This window comes from Simochromis diagramma, unplaced genomic scaffold (genome assembly GCF_900408965.1).
Source record: "Simochromis diagramma unplaced genomic scaffold, fSimDia1.1 OVJJ01000371.1, whole genome shotgun sequence".
NCBI classification, from domain to species: domain Eukaryota; kingdom Metazoa; phylum Chordata; class Actinopteri; order Cichliformes; family Cichlidae; genus Simochromis; species Simochromis diagramma.
Genome location: NW_024386920.1, coordinates 4,261,257 through 4,276,926, shown reverse-complemented (window position 1 = coordinate 4,276,926; position 15,670 = coordinate 4,261,257). Strand labels below are relative to the sequence as shown.

Below are 15,670 nucleotides of genomic sequence, written 5' to 3'. Positions count from 1 at the left end.
CTTTACATAAATGTTATAAATGCCTCTTTGAAGTCATCTTTACATCCCTTTGTAAAGCATTATAAATTACCTTGTGTCTGAATAGTGCTACACGAATAAATTTGACTAGTGTTGTAGTAAATCGACCTAGGCACTTTGCAGTTGTCGAGTTGATCACAAATGCTGACAGAAAATATTCTATAGTCAAACAATGAACCCAAGCACACCAGCAAGTTAACGAAAGAGAGGCCAAAATAGAAGCAAGGTGTCGCAGTGGCCCAGTCAAGCCTACATCTTAATCCATGTGGAATCAGTCGGTAGGACCTCAATAAACAAAAGTTTCGCCATAACGATGCCATTAATAAAGTTATACAGAACATTATTACTGAACCTAAGCTACTGAATGGGGTGTGCATTTTCTTTTACTTTAGACTGAAACCAATGTATTTTAAAAACTAGCAGCTTGATGTGACCCAGCTGTGATGTTGCTCTGCTACATTTGTTGGAGACAGGGCTGGATAAACCTGAAATCACAGCAAAGCATGTAATAGACACGCTGGCTGGATATACTGTAAATAATGGAATTGGAGCTGCTCTGCTGGAAAAACTATGTGATGATATGGTTTTTAAAATTACCCACATCGTTTTTCTGTATTGTATATTAAAAATACCAAACAATATGCCTACACTTCTGCTATATCTGTGAATCAGTACTGAGTGGTGACTTGTAATATCACATTACAAAGTCCTCATCATGCTGCACACTGGCTTGTTATGTTTCTAATACTATATATTTGCAGAAGTTGTTTGCAACTTCTTTAACTCTGACCCTGCAATCTTCTGTAGTATAGCCCCTCTGTACGTCAGAAAGCCACATGAATGTATATTGTGGTATTTTCTTTTTTTCTTTTCTAATTTCTTACATTAGATTAGTTGTGTGTGTGATAACGCAAAGCCACACAAATAAGCAAGAATAAATGCGGCACCACCCTCAGGCAAACCAGTCTAATTTTCTAAATGCTGAATTATAATGTTGAGAAATGATGGAGTTAACGCTTCCTGAAAGTTTTGTCAAAATCTAATCAACTCTGCATGAAGGAACAGACAAATTAACAAAGAGAGAAACAAACAATTTGGCAAATTCACAAGGAAGAAAGAAATGACTGTAAAACAGCATATTTAGATTAACTTAGTCCTAGACTAAAAGTAAAGGTCAGTGAAAAGGGTTTAGGACTGGGCTAAATTCACACCTGCTAAACTTGTCGATAATGGTTCTGAATTCAAACTCAGAAAGCAAATTTAAAGAAAAACTGATAACGTGTGAGATGTAGTGCACGTGTAACCTCAGCAGCGAGTTGCATAACCAGTGGATCACAGCGTGCTGGGAGGCCGAATGTGTGTGTGTGTGTGTGTACCTGCAACCGTGGATTTATGGTGAAGCTGCCAGCTGTGGGGTTCATGCAGGACACGTATTGAACGTTGTGTATTTCCTTCAGAAGCAGCTTATTACGCTCATACCTGGGAGTCCACACACACATGCAGAAAAAAATCACTCTTTAACAGTCTTGCATGCAGAAAAATACTCATGCCCCCTGTCTCTAATACACACACACACACCCACACACACTTTTGCAGATATGGACGCCTCAGCTCCCACTTAAGCTGGCGTGGCACAGCAGCATCCTCCTTCCTCTAAATTTCATACCTGAAATCCTCCTAGCATATCTCTAATGGGCTGACCGTGTCTAAGCCAGTTAGCCTGTGTCTGACGCAGTGGAACCATGTTCAGAATGGCTTCACTGTGTCAGAGAGATGAGCAACAAAATCCTTTTAAGGCGAATCACACAAGCCTGCTCCCACATTTGACTTTTGACACTCATAAAAGTTGTAGCATATTGATACTAAGGCAGGGATTTCTGTGAATACTAAAATGAGGGAGTTTTCAGAGGAAAGCTGCGAATTATTAACATTTCACAGCTATCAGCTACTGGCACTCAATTATCTGAATGATCCCTTTATCTGTTAATACAGGGAGAAATTGTCAAAACTGTCCATCATTTGAGCAATTAAAGCGGTGCTGATGTAGCATTTTCTGAAAATCACCTCTGACAGCACAACCTATAAGTATAATGCTGCTCCTTCAAACAGCACGTGTATATTCTCTCCCATACATGTGTGGATACTGCACAGCTACATGACAAATGACAGCGCCTTACCAGTGGTTGTAGTCCATGTGTTGGCGTATTAGTGTGTGAGGCTGAACCGTGCCATATGCATCCACCTCAGGCATGTTCATGTCGTCTATGAAGTAGATCAGTCTTCTGCTGCCTGGGGGTCCGTAGTTGCGCCCTGCTTTCTTCTCAAGGGGTTTTTCTAACACAGCTGTGCGGGAGATGAATGAAAGAGCAGACAGCAGAAAGAGGAAAATCAGCACAGAGGAAACTGTAACTGAAAAACAGCATTTACAGAGTAGCTTCGAATCTGGGAGTTGGGGTCATTTTGACTTTAGAAGAACACCCAAGGCAATGATAACTAATATGTAAGAAAAATTATTCCACTATACAAAGTATAATTTTCTATTATTCTCTTTTTGCTGTTGTAGTATTTTTTAACTTTTTAGGTCTCAGTGTCATTTACATTAAAAGAAGAAAAAAAAGAAAAATATTAATTGATATTTCAAGTGAGCTGCAACATGCAAAGAGCAGTTAGACATTTCTCTGTGTTAAGCACTGACAAGCAAAAAACACAAGGACACAGGGTACAGGCACTAAAGCAGTCTGAGGTGTCCCAATATGGAAAATAAAGATTCGGATCAGCAGCATTACCCATGCTACATTTGCATGGATGTACGTATGTATTTCTTTTGATAAACTGTATCTTCAACCTTCGGAGGCCCAAGTTGTCATGACGACTCTGACACTAACTCTAAGGCAATTGTCTCTGATGACTTAGACTTCACAGGGTTAACCAGCAGCTAAAGACAAACACAGATTTGTTATTTATATTTGCAGTAATTTACATTTGGCTGCTCTGTTCTGGGACTCTGTGTCCTGACAGAGACCCCAACACAGAAAAGACCGAGTATCCCTGATTAAAGATCATATACATATCCTTTAACATAAAAATATTCTACTTTTTTTTTCTTTTCTTTGTTTTACAATATTTATGTAAAACAAACTGTAAAATTATGTAAAATAACTTTTATATTAATGTTGATGTTTTCAAATTTTCCGAGTAACCTTACAGAAACACAGCTATGGCTATATAAATCATGCAATCATGATTTCATATGTCTCTCTGTAAGGATCACTGTGAGTTGGTCAGCATCGGTAGAAGAAATACTGGTGACTTCCAGTGCTACCCCTCAGCCTCCAAGTAAACACATTCATGGGATAAAAATCCTCTGTTGCCACATTCTTAAGTTATCACATTCACAAAACTTGACCTCTGACCTTGACCTTGAGGTCGAAGCCACTAAGATTCAAAATCATCGCTGATTTTTAGTAGATACACGATGGTATCAAAGTCACGAACTGCCTGCATAGCCGGCTTGGTGAAATCAATACTCTATCAGTCTTTTATGAATGAGGGGTAAAAAAACAAACTCCATCAGTACTATGAGCTCATGCAACAGCTTAGCACAGTTATTTAATCAATTACAGTCCTTCAGATGCACAGCTTAAACAGAGAGGTGTGCCATTTGCCATTTTAAATTGTTCCTACCTTGAAGCATAGCAGATGTGGTATAATAGTTAAAAGGGACATTTTTGATCATATATTTCTCTGCGTCCAGTGATCCCAGTTTTTCCCCAACCAGAACAGACTTCCCGGTGCCAGCGTTTCCAACCAGCATGACAGGCCTTCGGTACTCCAGCAGACGGTCCAAGAAGTAACGAACTCGAATGGTCTCTGTAGTGTGGACCAGGCATGCCTGCAACATGGGAATCATTCACAAATATTTGATACACATTGTCTGATGGGAACACTAGTAAGACTGTTCAGTGTCGTTATTATACCTCATACATTCCTTGTTATTCTATACCGTTTTGTTTCCTCGTATTCCTAATTGTCTAAATCGTGTAATATTGCAAAGCCGCTGCTTTGTCCTTTGTGTGTTTGTTACCTGATTTGCATTGTGAGTGCTCACCAATGTACAAGATCAGCTTGTATTCAAGAGTTGGATTACGGTATTAACTTTTACTCTGCCTCTATCCTGTTTTTCACTCGCTGGGCCCACATCCTCATTTTAGGTTTGACAGCGGCTCCCGGGCCTGGCAGATCCCCATAGAAGTAAAGAAGTTAAAGAAGTGAAAAGGGGATGGAGGGTGGGGCACGTAAATGAGAATGAACGGCTTGTAGAACTGGGGGAACCTATATAGATGAGAACCGGAAGGAGCGTGTTTGGAGGTGTGGTCCAGCTCCTGAAATTCAGATACTTTATCTCCAATTGAGTCCCCATCCTGCTGCTATGCACAACAGGAAGAACACAATAAAGACTTTGAATTACCTTAACCATATCTCTAGTGTAGCTACTTTAAATTCTAGGTGTATTATTCTGATCACTTTTTCTCATGTGTACAGGTCTTTAAAACATTAGCTATGGTTGACATAAAGACAAGCGCTTGTCTATTCACACATCTAGAGCATTAATCCTAATTCTGTGACAGTTTTCACAAACCCTTGGTGAACATGCCTTGGTGTTAACTTTTGCTCAAAGTTGTCCAATGTGTCAAATTTGTCGGCTGACATTGTGATAGTCTATACTTTAAAACAGTAAATGTTCTGTTAGAACTTCCAAAGAAATGAATTTTTTCAAACCCTTTTGGAGCAATTTTTAACAGTAGATTTTATTTAAAGGGATAAGCTTTGGATCATACAAATTAATGTTAGTTTAAATGTTTAATAATAACTGCCAACATTAACGCCTTGAGGTTTTTCAAGATGGCTACTGATTGGCTGGTTGGAACATTTAGTCACGTAAATAGCACATAAAACCTAAGAAAGCAAAGAATGAAAGAAAACACACAAAAAAGCATCTAATCTAAAACCTTTGTTGTACCTGAAGTGGTGTGTCTGCATCCATCTCAAACTTGGGCACCATCTTGGACCAGGGTTCAAACTTCTTACTCTTGGGGTCGATGTAGTAATCAAACACGGTGCCCTGGGTAGGGAACTTGATGGTTTTGAACTCGGTCACCCACCACTTGCTGAACTCCACTCTGTAGTCAACCAGCTGTGCTCACACAGAGCACACATGCAGAGACACAGAGGGTAGGCGAGCGGTCAATACTCTAAAATGACTTCCCCTCTGCTTCTTTTCTGTACAGTAGCGATGGATCTATGTGTTTGATTTATACTGGTGCGAATGCAAACCAGAGGACAAATAAATGGCAGCAATATAGTGATCCAGCTACAGCAGATGAAGGGTGGAAAATAAGAGATGGCAGGCGTATCTATGCATCTCTGCAATTCAGACGGTGAAGTAGCCTCATCACCTGCTGGCTGGCAGCTCCTCGCCTTCCTCTCTGCCTCCCCACTCCTTCCTACCTGTCTTCTCTATTCACTACCAACTCTCCAGTCAATAAAACCACTTAGCATTTAAATGCATCTGTGATGGGAAAATAAAGTGGAGTACATTTGTACCAAGGGGAAAGCAGTTTTATCCCATAACTTAGACGGACGCGCTTACTGTACGGCACTAACTGGATTGCTTAGCAACTGTTCGCCATGGCTCTCCTGCTGATTTAAATTCAGCCAGTCTGTGTGTTGTTCAGGGGGAATGGAGTCCACTTCATTTTCAGATGAAGATCTCTCCCTTTTAAAACCCCTGCCATTTCTTCAACTGAAAATAACATTAAAAATGATTTTTCACGAATAGAGACACAGAGTTGAGTTGCATAAGAGCCATCACGGATGGAATAATACCAAGAAATACCAAGTGCAAGAAACTCTTTCAGGAAGGGGTTATGGGGAAAAAAATTATTCAGCTGTTTCAGTTATTTCCCATTCTTTTCCTTCTTTATGCAACCACTTAGTACTTATCTCACACGCCTAGAGCCCTATGCAGTACCTGGTCTTGAAACATGGCCCCTCCAAAGGCCCAGACCGCAGCAAAGACAAAATAGAGCTCATAAAGTTCTTTGGCACAGTCTGCCGGGGTGTTTTCTGGAGTCAGAAGACATTCCAGCAAGTAGCACAGCATCTGGACCAGACTCTGCTCAGGGATAGGGATGATCTTCTTAAACCTGAACAAAGATAGACGCATTACATCACACGATTCAAGCATTGTAGTCGTCTCATGTTCCTCATTCAGTACATAAAGGAACAACTGTGTACACAGCAAACAATAAAATGTTAAACTCTGGTGTTACAATCTGCAGTTTTGAATTGGATCACATGTTTCTTTTCCTCATTTAACAGAACAAACACAGCTTCTTTCAATTGAACACACTGAATTATGTTGAAGTCCAAGAAAAGAGATGACATATTCATGAGCTGTGGCACAGTGGTTCCATACACACTGTCTCACATTGTGAACAAATTTGCCCTCCTCTGCTTCCTGTTTTTGCTGTGTGCTCTAATAGGAGCAGTGATGGAGGTGTTGGAAGAGGCGAGTGGTCCTGTATAGAAAGCATCATCCAATTCTGCTGACTCAGTCCGTGTTTGCTCGTCTAACACGCCCACTTAGTACCATTTGTTACGTGTTATGTCACACCCCAACATCCTGCGTCAATATATGACTCCATGCACTTCCTGTTACAGTGGCACAAAGCCACAGAGGAGCTGCGTTACCTCGACCTGAGTGCTTCCAGGCAAGGTGGGATATACTTGTCAAAGAGAATGGTCAGGTTGGCCTTCTCTGACTGGACTTTCCTCTTGTCGATCCAGCTTGACACCGGTGGATTCCACCCAAGGTCTGCTGGGTTTATGTAAAGGATGCCTGAAAAAAACAGAGTAAGATTTAAATTGATCACATTCAGGTTTACAGTGTTTATAACAGGGCTGGATTTGGGCAACGATATTTTTTGGACTTCTGCTGAACCCCCCACCCTACCTTCCATGCACCAAGCATGCCATATATAAAAGATGGATGGAACCACTATGACATCAGCCACTGATTTTGGAGCTTTTGCACCTTTTGGCCACTGCAACTTCATTTTTTGGAGCTAGAAGTGACCATACCTGAACGAGAGGGTGGAGTGCTAAGCTATTAGCTAACGCTACCCAGCTTGGTTCACAAGTTCACAAACACACATATTGCTAATTAGAGCTATGTGACAGACACACAAAATAATTAAATCATATTTAACTTAGTGGCCCACAGTGAATTTGGTCCTTTGGTTTGGTCCTCATCAGAAGAGCAAAAGTAAAACAGTGAGAAAAGAGGAATAACAAGAACTACCCGCTCTGGATACAGTAGCAGGGGTGGCAGTGCGAAGGTGGCTGATCTCAAACACCAGCCTCATGGTGGGGTTCAAAGGGATCCGCTCATTACTGGCCAGAGTCAGCACCTAACAAGAGGGGAAAGCAGATTTTCACACACAGAAATAACAGAAATAACTTAAACAGAATGTGTTCTTTTTGTGCCTGACACACAGTCCAAGCCTCTTTTTACATGCAGACACCGTTATTCACTCTCTCATTCAGAGAGTACAAACAGTTTACTATCCTTTCGTATCAGTGATGAGTCAACCACGTTCCCTTTTCATATCTGAATGCTCGTTTAGTGAACAACAGACAGTCTTTTATTCTGTGTCAAACTGACATTTTCTTTAAATCAATACAAGCACACACTCGCATGTGTTTAATTCAATAGCACCTTGTTGTCATCCATGACTGTATTGAGTGACTCAATCCACATTGGGTCAATGTCTCCATCCAAAACAATCCACTTCGGTCCGCCGTGACTAATGTTGGCCAATTCGCGCATTATATTGGAGAACAGACCTGCAGGAAGGACATGAGACATTTTGGATGTTTGAGACAGGTCACTAAACACTTTGCACTGATCACATTGTATCTGTGAAGGACTCTGTAATCACCATCTTTCCACTCTCGGGTTGCTGGGTTGATGATGCCAAAGAGCTCGTCATTGGTCACAGCCTTAGGGTTGAGGTCTGCCCACACGGGCCGACGCTTCATGTTCTGATAGGTCCTGTGGAGTGATCTCATCACCTGGCTCTTCCCAGTGCCTGCATTCCCTATCACAAACACAGAGTGACGCACTGCCAGCAGTTCATCCAGCTGCACCACCTAGTAGACAGACACAGTTTAACATTAGAAATTCTTTTTTGTATATAGACACAAAGAAAACATAACACTGAGGACTAAATTCCCTTACAAAATATGCAAATATGTAGCTTTCTGTGTACCCTGTGGTGCTCAGTCTACTGCAACTCCTCCTTGTTATTCTGCTATAATATATATGCAGAATGACAGGAGTGTGATGCATTGCAGTGCAGCACAGCAGCTTAGCACACTGTTCACAGACCACGATAAATGACAGCAGTTGTTTTCAGGGAGGACAGATCTCTGAACATACTACTATGTCTGCATAATCAAAATGCCACCCAATCTATTTTACACAGTATAATTATGTGTCCTCCTCTGAAAACCAAACAATTTAATGAATTAAAAAGACATTTTAATATAGCATTAATAAATGCAGGCACACAAATATGCAGACAATTAAACAGAACTGATAGAGAAGGGCATTTGGTCAGTCTCCACTAAGACCAAGTTTTGATGTTATTTGGATCTCCTTTGTTTCCTTTTCATATGCTCCACCTCGCCTCTTGTTTTATGGTGCTCGGTTTGCTAGTATTGTGAAATCCAGAACTATTTTCTGTTGCAACAAGAGCAAAGATTTCCCTGACAGATGGTATGGGCCCAAAGAGCCCTGATCTCAGCACTATGGAGTCAGTCTGGGATTACTTTGAAAATACAGAAGAAACTGAAGCAGACTAAATCTACAAAAGAACAGTGGGAGGTTCTCCAAGATTGTCTAAAGCAGCAGTGCATAAGAAGAAGTGATGCTGCTTTGAATGTAAATATTAGGTCAATATTAGGTTGTCTCTGCCCAACCATCTTTTTACAGTCTTTCTATTTTCCTCGCTCTTTTCAGGTCAAATTCAAATTCAAATTTTATTTGTCACACACACACAACCATACACAGTATGACATGGGGGTGAAATGCTTGTAGCTGTACAATGCCCAACCATTAAATGACAGAAAAAAGTTTTACAGTATTTACAATTTACAGGTTACTACAAAATTTACAAATTAACTTAGAAATTTACAGTAAAAGTCTTGTTGTTGGCCCCGTGTTTCTCTGTATGTTTCTGGCAGGGCGTCATTAAATACCCCATTAAATAACCATGTACTTAATCAAGTTACTATAATCCAGCTCTTATTGAACGATTGAAGATTGTTACTAAAGACTGGACACAAAACACTATATGTCAGGTTGTAGTTTACTTGTCTTGTTTAGATGGCCCTCATTAGTGAAAGACATTATTTGTCTCCCTGTGTCTCAGTTAAGCTACCAGCACCACACACACCTTGCTTCCAGCTCTCTCACCAGTCTGACTTGCTCTCAACCTCAAGACACTAGCTGACTTGTCCCCCAGCCAAACATTTGATTCAACAGCACCTAGCCAACAAAAAACACAACTTTCAAGCCACAAATAAACCTTATTTACTGTAACCCCTCACTTTTCCCACTTTTATAACACATTTATTTGTTTTAGCTTTTTCTCTCATCTTTTGTATATAAAAAAACCCCATTCAAATCTGTTTATGGCATTAAAAGGATACTTTTTTCCCCACAGTAATGTGTACCTACACTGGTTAACCATAACATTAAAGCTGTATAGTACTTTATAGATTTAATCGATCATAATATATGCAGTATAGAAAGTTGTCTGTACTATTTTTAGTACTTTTTATAACTATCATGAAGCACAGTCCTCTCGTACTCTTTAAAATCCAGGGTGAGCGCACTGCTAATGTGTATCACTATTTTATCCCAGGCCATGAAGTTATTGGTACCTAAACCAAAGTCACAAAGGAAAAAGTACAAAGTGAGTAAAAATGAGGGAGTAACTTTAAAATGAAACAAGAAAGCAGAACACAAAACTCTCAAATTGGGATATGAACTGTAGCCTGGCTGAGAAACTTGTTTATTACACCGCCACCCTTCCTGCCTCCTTATCGAGACTCTTTAAAACAGGACCATTAGCCCGGTTCTCAATATTGCTGTGCACTGATGCATTGAGGCACCAGTGCCAATGGGCACCTTGTACATATATCTGCAATACTCACCTCTTATAACAAAAGCACCGCTGTTTGACACACTGGGCCACTGGGGTTGCCCTGTAGATGGTATGAATAAAAGTAACACCTAAGTGAATTTTAGGATCCAAGGTTTCTGTCCCTGCAGCTCACAATGAGATGATCAACGTCATCTGTCAGATGATAGAAGTGCTAAAGAATCTGCACTGATAATTACATATTTTGCTAAATGTGTATTTTAATTGTTTAACACTAATGTGTATTGCTGTGATTTGGCTCTATATAAATACAACTGAACTGAATTGAATTGAAGTATCAGTGTTGTGGATGATCTGTGTGTATTCTTTTGTGTACATAAAGAGAGAGGAGACTTAAAAATTCTATTTTTTAATTGTTTTTCTAATTAAGTTTGCAGGAGTGCTCTTTTAGGAACACAAGACCCTAAACACACAATGCTTTTTAGCTTAATGTTTCAGCAATACACTGCTTTTAAATACAATGTGCTGTTGAAAATGTTGTCAATTAACCTAAATGGCAAACTAGAAATAAAATATCTAAACAGTTTGCTTTTCTTTCACCACAGAAACTGCAGCATTTCTTGATTTTTAGAACTGCAAATTAACTGGCTCCAAAATTCCTTTGTGGGTTCAGACTTCTTCATTTCTGGGTTAACATATTCAGTATGAGTGGACACCACAGAGTGATTTAAAAAAAGAGTGACAGAGACAAAAAAAAAAGAGAGAAAGATATTTCCTCCCCATTTCCGCTCTAACATACACCCAATCAATGAAATCGACCCGGCTTCTTGGGGCTCCTTCTCCACATCCATTCAGCCAGAGCACAGACAGCTTTGCACTCTCAAAGACCCTGGCTGATTACCGCTTTGGTGTGCGGAGGACTAATGCTAGCACAGGCTAACACTAAAGGTATGCTCTTGCCCTCCCCCCTTAACGGTCTGAAATCAAAAGGTTTGCTACACAAACATAGAAGTAAAAGTTCAGGCTCTGGGTGTGGACGGTTGTTATTGACCGCTCTGCAATTCTCTCCCTCTCTTGCTCTGTTTCTCCTCCTCTTTGTTTATTTCTGTGGCTGGCTCTCACAATGTCAGGGTTAAGTGGCATGGTGCAGCGCAAGCCTCCATTGATGGAGTGTTATTATGTGGTTCCGTGTCTATTTGACCTGAGGCAGATTGCACTTATTTCCCCTGGTCCTGCGTACATCTGTCTCTGACATACAATGCCTTCTATTGAGAGTCTGTATGTGTGTATCTGTATGTAATATAATGACTAGAATTAGGTCATCAGCTTGGGCACCTGAACTCTCATTGGTTTTCAGCAATATTTGCCCAATTCATCCAGATGCTGGTGTCTTGTTTGACACTAATGTGTATTTCCCAGTGGAACATTATGACATGAGGTAAACAGCTTTTGGAAAGAACTAAGATAAATCTAAATGAAAGTGCTACAACTGTAATATCTATCTAAATTGTTAAAGATGAAACCCCCCATCTGGGGACCTGGCTCATGCTTCTCAGACAACTCGTGATTATGTTTTCTTTCATCCTGAGCTTTGCAACTGACTTACACTCATACGGGTCCTTCATTTATTCAGCTGTAATGAAAATACAATTGGATAAACTGCAGCAGATAACCCTGAAGACTGTCAGGGAGTAACCACACCTTTAGTACAAAATTGTCCTCGGCTTGCAGCTTCAAGTCCAGGATGGACTCCCTCACGCCCTTCTCAAAGTCCAGGTCTCTCTTCCTGGGGACGTCCAAGGCAGGGAACAAGTCTCCTATTAGTCCCATGAAAACAGGCATGTCATCGGTCACGATCTTCGGAATGTTGAAGTCTCTGAGAGCTCGCATTAGCACCTGGTCCTCAGCTCTGCCGGGGTCTCCTCGCTTCAGAGAGCCGGCCACCACCAGGACTGACTTGATGGCTCGGAGACCCCAGTCATAGTGGTCCTACAGAAATATACACACCGCTCTTATTAGAACCTTTTTCATTGACAAGCTCATCACCTTTTAAAAAATGTTTTTATGGAGGATAATTAAGCAATTCAATCTTAGAGCAATAACAAGACTAAATATGCAACTCTATTTACTTGATCATTTCTGACTTTGTGTAAAAACCTATACTACCTCAGGTTCAATTTAGAACATATCTAAAGCTGCCACCTGTGTTGGATGACTGTATCTAAAGGCATTTGCATAATGGCAGAAGTATAATATCACACAGTTTTTGACTTCCATCCAGAGGCTCTCCAAATAACATGGGAGAGTAAGGCAACACACACACATACACACACACTCGTTTTCATATCTTTGTGAGGACATCTAATTGACATAATGCTTTCCCTAGCTGCTTATCCTAAGCCTAACCATCAAAAATGAATGCCTAACTTTAACCCTTAGCTTAAAGCTAACCATAACCTAATTGTAACCTTGACACTAAAACCACATTTTGAGCCTCAAAAATGCCTTCAAACTTGTGGGGACCTGGATTTGGGTCCTCATAAGGGCTGTTTGTCCCCACAAGTATAGTAAATTTCCAATTTTTGGTCCCCACAAAGATATTAATAAACGCACACACAGAAAAACACACTTAAATATAGAAAGAAACCACCAGGTTCACATCAATATGTGCTGTGATTAACTGTTAACCCCCCTTGTTTTCACAATGAAGGAAAAGATAAAGCCATAGATTTTTTGTCATGGAGCTATCAGATCTGCTGCTGCTTCATATTCTGTTGATCAGCACTTGAAGTGTTTAGTCTTATCATATCAGCTGGGCTGTTGGTACCCAGCAATCTAACAGCTATTCGTGATTCAACAGTAAATTGAAGGTGATCAAATGTTTTGTACAAAGCCCTGTGTCCCAAGTTACTCTGAATAAATGTGATAAAATAAAGTAGAATACAAGTAAAAGATAGTAACTGTGCTGTGATATTGCCTATATTTTAAATGCGTCTATCATAGATTCTGATGATAATACAGTAGGACGATATGAAAACAAAAACAACTGCTGGTATCTGGATGCCTTGGAAATTAATGAAGCTGCCGTGTACAGCATGGATGAATCTGGCAAAAAGCGCTGACGCAAAAATGAGATATGAGTGACACGTCCTTCCACCATCACTCTGGTAAACAAATGAATGAAGGAATACGTGTCAAGTGAATGCAATATGAAAATATTCACACTCCAATGAGCGCAGCAGGAGCTTGTCCAGGGATACTTTGACATGCAGACTGGAGCAGTCAGGGATTCAATCACCAACCTGCCCAACTAAATGACCTGCTTTACCTCCTGAGCCACAGTCCCCAAGAAGTGGAAAGGAAAAGAAAGAAACTAACAGAAACATGAAGAATATCTAAGAGTGAACACAAAGGACAGAGGAACAAAGGAGTCAAGAGGAAATGGAGAAAGCAGTAAATGAAAATACAATCATTTAAAACCACTTTCATGGCCAGTCACAAGCCCATGGAGCAGAACTTCTGTAATATTAAAGCCATAATTATGAGGCACTTGTTAAGCTTTAGAAAGTTGTTTTCTGAATCTGCACTTTTCATTGATTTGCAGTTTCAGCCCTTATATGAATTTAGCTTAGAGAAGCAGTCTGTTCATTATCTTTTCATTTCATTGCCTAAGTTGCTAATGTTGGAAAACCCAGGCAAAGAAAACCTAAAAAGGTAATTTTAAAACATTTCTGAAGAACTAGAGATTCATAAAACAGCCATAAAAAGAAATTAGTGTGCTATGACACTTAAACAGGCCTGTGGTCATGGGAAATTCATCCAGAATTGAGGGCTCATAAAATCACTTACCTAAGCTAAGGAGCACCTGTGTAGCTATTAGTCAGCACTGTGAGTGGTTTTATTGCTTTTTTAAAAAACGTAAATGATGGCATAACATGTAAAACAGGAGCAGGGTAAAATAGATTAAAGAAAAATGTTGATGAAATAACATCCAATCCCCCTGCAGCTTCTTATTTATATGCATGTGATACTTCACTCGAACGGTTGGTCACAAGGTTAGCTCTTGTGTGGAGCCTCTGAGTCATTCCTTTATCAGAAGCCGCAATTATAAAAAGAACTTTGTGTCAGCTGCTCAGTTTATAAATGGCAATGGATCTGGGTTTTACTAACCACATCGGCTGCGTTACATCGAATGAAGCAAGCAATACCTGTTTAGACAGCAGCTCTTTGCACAGCGTATAGAGGGTGATAAACTTCCTAGCAAGGACCCGGGCATTAAGGAAGCCTTCAGCCACCAGCATGATTTCACAGATGAGCTCAAAGTCCGGCACCACCATGGCACAAGGTCTGTGTACAAATGTAAAGAAGGCAGTGACTTTAAGTTGTTTGTTCATACCCATATGGAAAAAAAGAGAAAAAACACTGCAGTTAATTTCCATATGGCTGCCATATGGAGAAATCCTTTGTCACCTGCACTACAGCACATCATGGATGGTTCTTATGTAGCTCTTTTCTACTCTATTTGAGCACTCACCTTGCACAACTCACTTCATTCACCCATCCATACGAGCACTTTTTTCTGTGCTCTATGTAAGTGCTTCTATCTACCATTCACACACATTCATACTACGATGGATGCATCGGACAGCAACTCGGTGTTAGTATCTTCCCCAAGGATATTTAGCATGCAAACTTGAGCAGACAGGGATCAAACCGCCAACCTTCCGATAAATAGGTGTCCTGGTCTACTACCTGGGCTACAGTCATACAGCCCTGCGGACTAATGAGAAAAAAGCCTTGATTGATTGATTGATTGAAAAGCTGAACTTTATGGAAGGTTTGAGTCCCGTTCACACACTCGAAACCCTGAATTAAAACTATTCTGTTAAGTATTGTCTTCACAGTGATCTGAAAGACAGACTCGTTGCCAGTTATCGCAAATGCCTAATTGCAGTTTTTGCTGCTAAGGGTGGCAAAGCCAGTTAGTTTAAGGGAGGCACACAGGTTGTATACCCTTTTCTCTTAACAAATGAAATCATCATTCAAAAACTGTACTCTGTGTTTACTTGGAACGGGACAAACATTTTTTCACTGCACTATAGGGATATTGTTCATACACTGCAAAAAATAGAACAATGTCAACATACAGGTCTGAATCCATTACAATTATTTAAGAAAAGCGGCACAGCTCTTCTCCAGTAACACGTATGCAAACACAGCTTATCAGTGAATGTCCACTCCAACATTAACCTGAGATATTACAATGTTCAACTTTTTTGTTGTTTTTTACCTTTATGTTATTTAAACAGTTATTTAATATTTAGTCAGCCTAAAAGAAGGATCAGTTATGTGATATTTTAAATTAAACCCGTTTAATGACACAGAATCATCACCTGAATGTACAAAAGTTGCATTTGTCC

General features: G+C 40.2%; 1 protein-coding gene across 1 annotated transcript in view; it reads right to left on the bottom strand.

Moving 5' to 3' along the window:
* dnah9 (dynein, axonemal, heavy chain 9) overlaps positions 1–15,670 on the bottom strand; it is a 170,190-nt gene that overhangs the window by 97,369 nt on the left and 57,151 nt on the right. The window contains exons 37-47 of the mRNA XM_040036646.1: positions 14,459–14,597; positions 11,952–12,239; positions 8,022–8,232; positions 7,799–7,926; positions 7,382–7,490; positions 6,772–6,919; positions 6,050–6,224; positions 5,039–5,212; positions 3,703–3,910; positions 2,196–2,361; positions 1,395–1,497 (exon numbers count right to left, since the gene is read on the bottom strand). Coding sequence (XP_039892580.1) covers positions 1,395–1,497; positions 2,196–2,361; positions 3,703–3,910; positions 5,039–5,212; positions 6,050–6,224; positions 6,772–6,919; positions 7,382–7,490; positions 7,799–7,926; positions 8,022–8,232; positions 11,952–12,239; positions 14,459–14,597 — 1,849 coding nt within the window. The remainder of the gene's footprint in view (positions 1–1,394; positions 1,498–2,195; positions 2,362–3,702; positions 3,911–5,038; positions 5,213–6,049; positions 6,225–6,771; positions 6,920–7,381; positions 7,491–7,798; positions 7,927–8,021; positions 8,233–11,951; positions 12,240–14,458; positions 14,598–15,670) is intronic.